Source organism: Gadus morhua, chromosome 14 (genome assembly GCF_902167405.1).
Source record: "Gadus morhua chromosome 14, gadMor3.0, whole genome shotgun sequence".
Lineage (NCBI taxonomy): Eukaryota > Metazoa > Chordata > Actinopteri > Gadiformes > Gadidae > Gadus > Gadus morhua.
Window position 1 is genome coordinate 26161991 of NC_044061.1, and position 12390 is coordinate 26174380.

Sequence of the window (12390 nt, forward strand, 5' to 3'; positions counted from 1 at the left end):
TTCTAAAATATGTGTGCGTGCGTGTGTGGTTGTGTTTGTGTGTGTGCGCGCGTGCCTGCTTGTGTGTGTGTGTGCGCGTGCGTGCGTGTGTGTGTGTGTGTGTGTGTGTGATGTACTATGTGCACACCTGTGCAATCCAGGTCATTTCATCATTCCATATGTACTAGAGTCCTGCTGCATTATGTTTACCAGGTATTTCACATGCATGCATACACCTTAAACCTGCACACTTCCAAGAGGTCGTCATCTCTGAACTACTCAATTACTGTGCAAATCGACATTCTTCAAAATATAATAGTGAGAAGGAGAAGTGTGTTGTAGGCCCAGAGTTGTACCCTAGGGGCGAACACCTATGTAGGCCATGATGTTATTCGGGCACACTTGCAGCCCTTAGCTGTAGGAGCTACCCCTGTGTCGTCCCTGCTCTGTGATAAAGGCCCACGTCTAGCCGTATCATCAGTGTCTGTATACCGCTCTGCTGGCGGTGCAGCGGTGGAGCTCTTTCACAGGGACGTGCTGCGGCGGCAGTGAGACGTCTCAGCCCTCATTACGGCCGTCTCCTGAGACAGAGCTAGTGGTGGAGGAGACGGGGCTGAGACAGGGACGCCCTGCAGCCAGAAGGAATTAATACTGCGACAAACAAGGCCCACAACAAGTGGGTGGCGAGGTGGAGGGGGAAACATGGCATCCCGGCGCCTCCTGAAGGTCACTGATGGAGGATGTTGAATTTGGTACTATCGAGGGACACCAAGACCTGGTGATCCATATCATTGGAATATTCCGCACAAATGCAAGGAAATGTGAATGAATACTGAATAGTTTGGGAAAAGCAGCTGAAGATTCATGATAAAATACAGACTTTTATCAAGCACCATGCCTTCATTAATACGCAATAAATATGAACTTTAAACAACCAACGTTACATGTTCAACCTTGTCTTGTTACTGAGAAGGCTAGATCTGAAAACCTTGTTGAGGATTTTACTATGATCCATATCATTGGAATATTCCGCACAAATGCAAGGAAATGTGAATGAATACTGAATAGTTTGGGAAAAGCAGCTGAAGATTCATGATAAAATACAGACTTTTATCAAGCACCATGCCTTCATTAATACGCAATAAATATGAACTTTAAACCATCAACATTAATCAACAGAGGGAGCAAACACAACATGGTGGTTTACATTAGATCTTAGTTTGCATTGATGAGTTATTTTCTTGTTAACATGTTTTTGTGTCAATGCTCTCTATGGGGTTTGCACCCTAGGAAGAGTAGCTGATGTTTTCCTAGTAAAATCCTCAACAAGGTTTTCAGATCTAGCCTTCTCAGTAACAAGACAAGGTTGAACATGTAACGTTGGTAAGAGACAACAGTACAATATAGTAAGCTATCTTTTCTTGTTCTTTGCCTTCAAGTTATTCAATCTTTACAAACAACCCACCCAAAAACAAACCTCTTAAGGTTTTATAAAGCCAACACTGGAGAGCTTTGAAATGACATTCATTGACTTTAATGGCTTGAACTGATCAACCATATCTAATAGAAATCATTGCCCCTGGCAAAAGTTGGTGTAGAATTGAATTTCCCATGGAACACAATGCTTTTACCGCTTCTTAGAAAACTGTAATTGAATCTTCTCTGATGGAGAAGAAACAGATAAACAAAGTCCCAAATGAAAACCTTTCCTGAAAAACATAAAGTTTACCAAAAACTACAGGTACATCTCGATTTACTCTTATGATTCCTGCTAGGCTATTTGTGAGCAAATGCTTGGAAATTAATGTATATTCGTCAATATCGTTGTTCAATTATTTGGTAAAAATGGCTTTTTCATGAAATCGTAAAATGTCATGAATTCTCTCATGAAAGAAATATAACGTCATTAAATTAAATGCAAGACCTAATGCTTCAGTAGCCAACTGGCTCTTACGTCGGAAGCATCCATTTGTTGTGCATTAGAGCAGGGGAGTCATCACATATCGTTTATCCCCGGGGCTGAAGGGACATGTTTCACATCTGGGGTTCCACCAGCCGCAGAGCGACGTGCACTGTCCGCCTGCAGGACCGCACGGGGAGGTGGGACGCTTTGTGCCTCCATCACACACCGGCGGAGAGGAGAGCGGCTCAATATCAAACTGGACCAACAAGTTCTCAATTATAAAACATCACGTGGAAGAGAGAGAGAGAGAGAGAGAGAGAGAGAGAGAGAGAGAGAGAGAGAGAGAGAGAGAGAGAGAGAGAGAGAGAGAGAGAGGGGGGGGGGGGGGGGGGGGGATGGCAGAGAGGGGGAGAGCAAAAAGAGATAGGGTGGGGGAGAGCAGAGAGAGATGAGAAAGAGAGAGCGAGGGAGCGGGAGAGGGAGGAAGAGAGATATAGAGCGAGGGGAGGCAGAGAGAGAGAGCGTACTGGTAGAGGCAGATAAAGAGAGAGAGCGCGAGAGAGAGGGGCGAGGGGGAGAGAGAGGAGAGTAATTTAAAAGAGCGCATTTCATATGGGCAGCAGAGGGGAAGGCGAGTGTTGAAGTTCCTTCAGAATGGGAAGTCTTTCCTCAGACGCAACAGGACCACCGCGGCAACGGGTCATGGAGACGATCCCCTAGTCAGACAAGTATGGACCTTTTACGCTTGTAGGGACTGAAGTTGTACGGATAACAATGGCTTATGCACTTACTTATAACTTTCTGGAAATCAGCATGATTAGCGCATGACTGTTGATTATATTGATCAGAACGCGCTAGATGGTTGTTGCGTGTCTTCAGTTTTGAGTCTTTCTCCTGGACACCTGCTGTCTCTGGCTTGTGTTGAGATATTCATGTAATTTTCTTATGACTCAGTATTATAACGTAAGTTTACAATTTAAAAATGTCAAGGGTTTGGCTTTTGTGGGGAAATAGTCCAGCCACTTTCTCCTCCGTAAATGCATCACAATCCTCTTCTCGGTATTAATCTACGCATCTGTTGCTTCGCTCCGGCCTCTGCCCCCCGCTGCTTCCCCTCCCCTCGCAGCTCATGTGTGCGCCGAGCATCAACTTCAGCTCCCGGGGAAAACAGTCGTGGAGTCGGCCCGCGCGATCTCCGTCCGCCGCGAGATCATCAGCATCAGCACCATCACCTCCTCGGGCCGCGACGGCACGAGGCAGGCGTGAGGTCGGCGTGAGAAGATGAACATCCAGGTGGTGCCAGAACACAAACTGTCCTCGGTCGCTCCGCTCAAACAGTGCAATGTGGAGAAGAAAGAGGTGGAGTTGATACTGGTGAAAGACCAAAATGGGGTGCAGTACACCAGCACCTCCATCGTCCCCTCCCCTACGAACCACGTCGGACCCCCGGGGTCATCAGGGGGGGATGAGCGGGAAACCTGGGGGAAGAAGATAGACTTTCTCCTGTCTGTGATAGGCTTCGCTGTGGACCTGGCCAATGTGTGGAGGTTCCCTTTCCTGTGCTACAAGAATGGAGGAGGTGAGTTCACTTCACCAAGTTTGCAATCTATATTTTAGAAGGTGTGTTTTAAATGTAGATAATATAGTCACATTTATTTTTTTCCGTTTCTGATGTTAAATATATCCGTGGCATCTCAACACAATGGGAAACTGCTAAATGATGAAGCGTAGGTGTCTGTCGTAGCTTGCCTGGTGTCAATAGACTTAAGTTCAAAGTTGACCAGAAGTTGAGTGTTTAGATATTTGAAAAAATGCATGCAAACAAATCATTCATCATCATAATAATCATCAGCATCGTCATCCTTATCCTAATCCTCATCACCACCATCGCAATCGTCATTGCCCTTGTCATTATCGTTCTTAAGCAGATTATTAGTATAAATATATTGTACTAATAAAAAATAATGGCACAAACACTCCAGTTACGTTGTACGAGCATATGTCCGAGTTCCCCTTTGTACCGGTGACATGAACATTGTTACCGGGCAGGAAGGCTCCCGTCAAACCCAGTATTGTCCCTGATCCAAACGAGCGTTCAGGCACACAATGCCTGTTGTACCGTGTCATAACCCTCTCGCCCGACGCCATTCAAACACTTTATGGACGGCGGTAAAACTCCCCAAATTCAATGTTGTATTCTTCCCCCCCAGGTGCCTTCCTGATCCCTTACATTCTGTTCCTGCTCATTGCCGGGATGCCTCTGTTCTATATGGAACTGGCTCTGGGCCAGTACAACAGAGAAGGGGCCGCCACCGTCTGGAAGATCTGCCCTGTCTTTAAAGGTGGGTACCGCACATCCTCTCCAAGATCTGCCCTGCCTCTAGAGGTGGGTACCGCACACGCTCTCTCAAGGCCCACACTGCACCTGAGTGTTCAGAGTGAGCTAAAGGTGACATATTATACCACCAGGTGTGATTTGATTAGCAGTTACTAGCCGTTCTGAAAATCTGCCGCCTCTGACATCACTGGTGGGCGGGTCACCTTTAAAGGGGCCGGAGGGAGGGTTTGAGGGTTGAAGAATAAAAAACAGTGTCCATCTCCATACCCTCCCTACAGAGAAAAGATGCTCTGATTGGACAGGAATGAGCTGGGAACGGTCTGAAACCTGAATGTCTCGTAAAGAGGTGGCCGTCCACAACTAGAAACACCAGTCACACAGACCATTTCACTCACGCATAATGTCTGTATATATATAATCATATAACGTGTTGAATTGGGAACTTTTCCAGACACAAACACATTCTGCTATAGCGGGAGTGAAGTTGATGAGACAAAGTACAATATTGTTGGTTGGTAAAACTTGAAATGCCATTTAAAAAGAGGTGAATTCAGAACATATAAATTCAGATGACCTTGCATTCAAACTATAATATTTCAATGTGATAGGCAAAATTTACCAGCTATTTTAAAAATCCTTAACATTATGGCAGAGATTTGCTCCCATAAAGGAGAGAGAACTAAAACACAACAATGTCTGGGTGCAGGCGTGGGCTACACGGTGATCCTGATAGCCTTCTACGTGGGCTTCTACTACAACGTGATCATCGCCTGGTCAATCCACTACCTGTTCGCCTCCATGACCAATGAGCTGCCCTGGCTGCACTGCGGGAACCCCTGGAACACCCCCAACTGCACCGTGCCCCAGCCCATGAACGGCTCCTTCCTGGACAACAGGACGTCCTATGCCAAGAACAAGAACACGCCTGCCGCAGAGTACTATGAGTGAGTAGTGCGTCAGGATCTGTGTTTGTGTGCGTGGGTGTGTCTGTTTGAGTTTGTGTGTCTGGGGGGGTTGTATGTGGGAGTGTGTGTGTCGCTGTATCTGTGTATGGTTGTGCGTCTGTGGGGTGTCTGTGAAGGAGTGTGTGCGTGGGTGTGTCTGTGTAGGGGTGTGTGTGTGTGTGTGTGTGTGTGTGTGTGTGTGTGTGTGTGTGTGTGTGTGTGTGTGTGCGTTTGTGTGTGTGTGTGCGTTTGTGTGTGTTTGTCTCTGGGGGTGAGTGTGTTCTCTGCTGCAAACAAAAGCAGAGGAGCAGCTAAACACACAGGGGAATGAAAACACACACAGAACTGATTGAGTGAGTTACAGGTATTTGAATGTGAGAGAATTGCAGGTTATGAAGCAATGTTTTTGATTCATTTGTTATGATGCTTGGCTGTTCTTGAAATTCTGGCTAATCACTTTGCCAAAAAATATTTCACTTTGGAAGGGATGAAATCTCCTCTTGTTCTTCACTAGATCGCTACATCACACCGCGGTGCTGCGAGTTGTATTTGTAAGTGAATGTTACAGGCCACTGTGGTTGACAATTCAATATTCTTGAAAAGTCCCACCCTTTCTGTAGCTTGATCGATAATATTATTACATTTCTAGCTAGAGCTCTGCAAGCCATGAAGAAAGAACACAGAGCATAACCCTATGGGTCTAGCTGAATCAAAAAGGTTAATCTAGTTCAGGAAAGCAATGAAGACCACACTTTAAAACAAAGTCATCTGTTTGCTTCATAAATCCAAACTTTAATACATTTCAAGTTTGTGAATATACCATTTATTTTACAACAACTGAAGAGCAATAGGACAGTAGTAGTGAGTGAGTCACAGGGTTCTTGCAGACTAGCATAACATCCTACCATGCATGAGCAGGATCACAATGTTTTGGACCACTTCAAAGTGCTCCTACTATTACCAAACAAATCTTGATGGATAAAATCACATTCCAGCTACATTATCCCGTCATGATATCCTGTTTTGCTTGGATGTGTGTCATAATATGGAAGTAAGAATCACATTTCACCCTGTCCTTAAGCACATCAGAAAATTAAAGATGGATAAGATAGGGTTACATAAATAAACATTTTGCGGTAGCAGGAACCTACCCAAGTTCTGTATGTACACTTATTTTCGGCTCACCCTTTGCTTTAGATTCCCTTTAAGTTTGATCGGTTTGAAAAATAACAAAACCTACCTTCCTGGAAGCACGGAGAAGCTACGTAAATGTGCAGTTCCAAGGTTGTGCACTTGGGTTCTTCAGTTTACATTTAGTTTGTAACGCAAAAAGAGACGTAGGCTGATCCCTATGATGCACCTGGCTTTGGCTCCGACCATGTTTAGTCTTTTAGATGTCGTTGTTTATGGGAAATTTGGAAAACTGGTGTTTTTTAAGTGCATAAAAAATAAACATTGGCAGGGGATTCCTGCTCTTACTCCCAACGTGTATGTTAGACATCTGTCTCTTTGCCGGCTTCAGTAATTCCCCTAAAATATTGGTGTTTCTGTGGAACACATTGTCAATGTTTTTCCTCTACAGTTTTAAAGAGCTATCTTGGAGTTTGGGTATGGTATCTTATCCCTCCATGTCATCATACTTTTATACAATAAGAACCACCGCTTATGTGGGTTGATGCAGGCCGGCACAAGCTGTGCGTCTGGCCCTGCCTCGGGTCTGGAGTTGTCAACTCGTCTGAACTGGTCTCAACTGATTTACTGAATGATCCTCAAGATTTTAAGTAACCCGAGCAATATCAAGGGCTTTGACCACTTTTTCTGAGAGAAAGTATGTTTTCAACTATGTGAAGTACGCTACTCTGTGTGTGAATTGGCTGGAAGGTGATGCTTTGGCAATCGAATGTTCTCGGCGATATTTCTTAGTAATAGAGTCAGAGGTCGTATTATGCAAGCAGAGGTCTCCATGTACAAACTTAATCTGTTGACCACATATGGCGAAGGGCCTTCTAGTTCACGACAGGGCATTGAGTTCTATGCCTAGTGGACACGAGTCACACGACATATCTTAACAATTTTAGGTGCGAATTCAAAAATATAAATAACAAAAGTCTCACAGCAAATTATTTTCGCAATTTAACATCTGGTTGTCTGTTGTTTACTGTTTACAATAGTATAGCCATCTTGGGAAGGTTGACTTGGTTGTCGACTTTAAGGTAAATAAAACCTACAATAATCAAATTTCATAAAAAACAGACTATTTTCTGACTTAAGTGAACATCCACCCCCAAGTTGGAGGTCTATCAACCAAAGATGGAATGGATATCCTCATGTGAGTCCTTAACAGATGGCCGATTGTTTAAGGAACTCCAGAACTACTTTTCGGCTCTTATAATTCAATGTCTGCATGGTCCTGGCTGGCATTAGGCTCTTGGAAGTCAATAGAACCACCCATGTTTGAAAGCATTATTTGTTGGCTACTTTGCTTTACCACACACTTTGAGTTCTCGCGGCCTACCGAACGTCACAGGATTTGTAGAAGCAAGTTAACGAAGTTTGAACGATGACGAGAACATCTGCTAACGGACCTACGGTTGTCATCTTTGACTGGAAATTTCCTGGATGCTGTGTCATCCATGAATAATCCTCAAAATTATTTTACTCCATTCGATGAAATGTGTGATCAGTCCACAAGATCGGCAAAATGAAGGATTTCCTATGACACTGTGCAAATATTGTGAACCTAGGACAATATAGGCGTGTTGGTGTTTTCTTCATGTCACCACTCCAATATTGGAAACGTAAAATGGTCCAATTTCTGCTTTTATTGTTGTAGGACCTCTAACATACTCACACATCATTCCTTGGAATGGTATTCTAGACAAACACAAGCCCAGAACATGTTGAACATGTTTATTTTGGCAAAAGTTGTGTGATGAGACCAAAGCAATCCACCAAAACTGCAGGAGTGGCACTTTCTTTTTAAAACAAGGGCAGAACGTCCAGTTCCTTATCAGTGTCGTCCATCTTGCTCTCCCATTAGCCGCCACCTCCTCTAATGCATCTCCCATGATGCAGACGGTGTTTCCCCAGCACGCCCTTTCATGTCACTAGTATGTTTTCCTCACACCCCAACTCTGGGTCTCCTTCTGCGTCTCGGTTCAGCTGTCCGAAGACCCACTAAAGCCCTCATTTCCTTTGCCGTTGGACCCCTATTATGGGTTTTAATAATATCGCCCTGCATTTATTTTGGCCTCAGAGCCCAGTCCCAATGGCGTTGAAGTATAGTAATTAGTTGTCAGGTCTGGTCTTGGGAGGCGGGTCAACAGCTGTCACTCCACTGCCCCTCGATCACATACAAAGGAGCTAATGACACGCTTTGAATCAAAATTACTAAGCCGGTCAAGCAGGAATCTGGAAAGTCAAGAGACCCATATTTCCCGTTAGGGATACTACCATCTTATCTTTTCTTATTTTGTTTCATGGAACCTATAATCCTTTGATCGAAATTAAAATTGATTCAAATTTTGAATACAATTATGGAAGACAAAGCAATTCACAGGCCGGACTGGCCACAATATACAGCACTCAAAACCCAAATAATAATAAGACATCTTAAAGGTAGGATTGAGTTGTATCCGCTCACCGTCTCCTCCGCAGAATCAAAGGGGTTGCCAGATTGAGGCCATTGAATGAACAGGGATGCAAGCTTCTTGAGTGAAATATTTTTAAAGCAGCTCATGTGGCATCGGTCCTGACATCCTTCTGGGCTCTAAGCTGTCTCCATGTTTCAAAATGTAACTCTGAAATGTACCCGTGTTTTAGCACAGCTTTATCCAAGGAGCTCTTTAGAAAGAGGACGAGGCTTAGGTAGGTCAAATCTAGAACCATCACAGTTTATCCAGTTTGTTTGTTTGGTTCCATGGCTGCAGCAAGCTGTCTCTGTGTGACAATTATTTCCATATCTGGCAACCGTGGTACCCTGAGAATAGTAAATCACATCACACAGGCCAAAACAAAAGCAAGCCGGCGACACGGAACGGATACTTCAAAGGAGAACTCACTGGCTGTAGCATTGTTATCGGAGAAGCCAGCGTTCCAACTTATTTCCTTAATCCGTGATGACATATTGATTGATTTATGATAGAGTAGAATAAATGTGTTACATATTGTACCTTTAAGTCTCAGCATATAACAAGTAAACCAAGAGCGAATCAAACCGAAGCTTTTGAATTCGGTGTTAGAGGATTTTAAGACCTTCACCTTCTCTGTTATGACAGCATGTGTTCTATTTACTGTAAATCACTACATTCCCATACATTAGGATAAAGAAATGTTCTGCTGATCCGTACAGCTTGGCCGAGCCCCACTGCAAACCTCTGCTCCGGTGTTTATGGAAGAAATATCTCAACGTCATAAAGGATTGCAGATCCTCCTGTTTCCTTTACAAGCTTTTTCCTAGAGAGGCGCTAACAAGGGGGCCATAGTGAAGGATATTGTGTTGAACTTCACCTTCTACACACGTCATCATCTCGGGGGGATTCAATACTCGTCAGTCCAGACCCCCAGTGAGACTGGGAGTGATATTTACCATGGAAAGTTAAAACAAAAGCAGTGATGCTGGGGGGTTGTTTTGGAGACAGAAAAGGTTTGGAAAAGAGGTTTGAGGACCTGCCAGGCGCTGTCGTCTGCAGTAGTCCTACCTTCTTCTCCTGGGGGGGGGAAACAATCCTCCCAGATGTTTCAGATGGTTATTATGGGGACAGCCACTCTTTGTAGTGCAGGTTATCGTCCATTAATGCTGAGGCTTTTGGCGAGTAAAAAGACAAAGAGTGGTCAATTTAAACCGTTGAGATGGGCTTGTCTCTTCTGGGGGTAAGGTCAGGTAGAACGTTTACAGAACCAGCCCATCTTTTGTAGGACATTGAGATTTTTTTTTTTTTCATTTTTTCTGTCTACAATGTCATACATGATTAATGAGGTAATGATGTATTATCAATCGTGCCACATCTAATCATTATTTACATACTAATTATCACTACATTTCTGATTATTATTTGTAGTTTTATTGTTGAGAGGAATTTTATGTATTTATTTTAAGAATTCATTACCCATTACAATATTGCCTTTTCATTAACAGAACCACGATTGTATATTCTTCGACATCAGACAACAAACTAAAATATCAAACTTTGCACAATGGCAACACGGCGGGCTTCTAATTGTGCTTCCAGATTATATATACATATTACCAGTGTTTACTCCTCTCAAAAGGGGGCCGGTGCAGCTGGCACTGGGGGGACAGCCTGGAGTACACAGCTAGCAGCCAGGCAGAAGAACTAGGCTTCAGTAGGACCGGGGGAGATAAGAGGGAATGTTTAGAGGAACTTGGCCGTGGATTCATAAGCAGCCGTTACTGCTATCACTTTATCGGATTGACCAGCATGCCTCAAGGCCTTCAGAACTACATCAATAAATACATGTGAGGACTTGAAACAACCAAGCCTCCTGATACTTTACCAATCCCCAGAAGACCGGTTAGAAAAAATAAATATAAAGAAATGTTGCATCCATGTTCGCGTCCCTCTGGACTTCCTAGCTTTGAATTTATGATCAGCTAGAGATAAAAACATACAGCGCTGGTCTCCCAGAGCCCCCGGGGAGGGTAAAAACACAGTGTGTGTGTTTCTGAAGTTCCCTCACGCCAGCCTGTTGTGGAAGCAGCCTGGATATCAGATCCCATTCAGGGCCAACGATTGGTCCTCTGTGTCGTATCGTTTACTGCCATCGTACACCTTTGGCATATTGCCTTTCGCCGTTTCCAATAATGTTAATAATATCACGAAAATGAAAATGTTTGTTTTTAATCTTGGACAGTGGAACATGGCCGCCTGGCCCTGAGTATCGGTATAATGATAATGTTTGTTGTCGGCGTCAACAGAGACGTTCTCAGGGTGCAGCAAGACCTCAGTCTCCACCAAGCTACGTCACAGTAAGGACGAGGCTGGAGCTTGCTGAGAGGTTAACCAATCAGGGGTTTGCTGTATTTCACCAGTTATTACTCCTCCATATTGTTAATGGTTATCATAGCTTAGCCACTAACAATGCTAACCAGACCGACAATTCATGGCATAGCCTACTGTTTTGAGTAGGGTGAGAATCCTCGTTGCATGTGTTGGATCCAAATTAGCTCCATCGTGGTAGCAGGCAGTACCAACCAGAGATTCTAACAGAACCCTGGTTCTTTAACAGCAAAAAACGGTCCCAAGACAAGACACATTTCCCCTGTCCTTGGAGAGCAGCAGGCTACCAAAAGTGGGTTTAACAGGGCCATGTCATAAACTCATAACTCACCCTCTGTCTTTTCCTCTAGTCTAAACTGACTGGTTCTAAGAGCGGACGACCAGACACTCTTAGGGCTGAGCCGGAAAAGTACAATATTTAGACAAAGATGGAAGGCTTAGCGTCTGTCCCCGCTCAGTTATTTATGTGCTGATTAAACACTTGAACCTTTAAACGCCCGCCCCTCCCTGGAGGTGGGTCAGGGTAATGGCTTTTGGGATCTTTTATTCATTCTCAAGCCTGACAAAGTGTGTTTGTGTGAGTGTGTTCTAGAGAGTGAAACAAGGGGAGAGATGTTCATTTGGGCCTCATTCCAAGAAAATGCATTTGATTTAAGTGCACAACCAACTTCTTGGCACCTGCCCAAGTTTCAAAGAGACAAAGCTATTGTCTTTCAGGTACAAATATGTGCAGCCATTCAAGTTAGAGAGGGGTTAATTAAAACATGTGCGATTATTAAAAATGGTTCTCAAAGTGACGTGTGTGGGGGTGTGTCTGTGCAGAGAGTGATAGGGAGTGAGAGAGGGAGAGTGAATGTATGTTTAATGTTGTGTTACTGGCCATCGCCTGTTCATGTTCTACGCCTGAGGTCTACGGTCTGAAACACAGCCCCGGTGGTCTGTGGGGTGTCCGTCTTCTCGTCTGTCTATGTGGTTTGTGTCTTTGTGTGTGTATTTGTTTGTGTGTTAATGTATGCATCCATCTTGTGTGTGTGTGTGTGTGTGTGTGTGTGTGTGTGTGTGTGTGTGTGTGTATGTGTGTGTGTGCGTGCGTGCGTGCGTGCGTGCGTGCGTGTGTGTGTGTGTGTGTGTCTGCTTCCAGGCGTGGTGTGCTACACCTCCATGAGAGTCGGGGTATAGGGGACCTGGGTCCCCCACGGTGGGAGC

General features: G+C 44.3%; 1 protein-coding gene across 1 annotated transcript in view; it reads left to right on the forward strand.

Annotated features, from left to right (window-relative positions):
- The first annotated feature begins 2339 nt into the window (after positions 1-2339).
- slc6a2 (solute carrier family 6 member 2) overlaps positions 2340-12390 on the forward strand; it is a 19976-nt gene continuing 9925 nt past the window's right edge. Inside the window, exons 1-5 of the mRNA XM_030377524.1 lie at positions 2340-2610; positions 3009-3461; positions 4093-4224; positions 4927-5164; positions 12326-12390. The exon at positions 12326-12390 is cut by the window's right edge and continues 74 nt beyond it. Coding sequence (XP_030233384.1) covers positions 3164-3461; positions 4093-4224; positions 4927-5164; positions 12326-12390 — 733 coding nt within the window. The 5' untranslated portion in view covers positions 2340-2610; positions 3009-3163. The remainder of the gene's footprint in view (positions 2611-3008; positions 3462-4092; positions 4225-4926; positions 5165-12325) is intronic.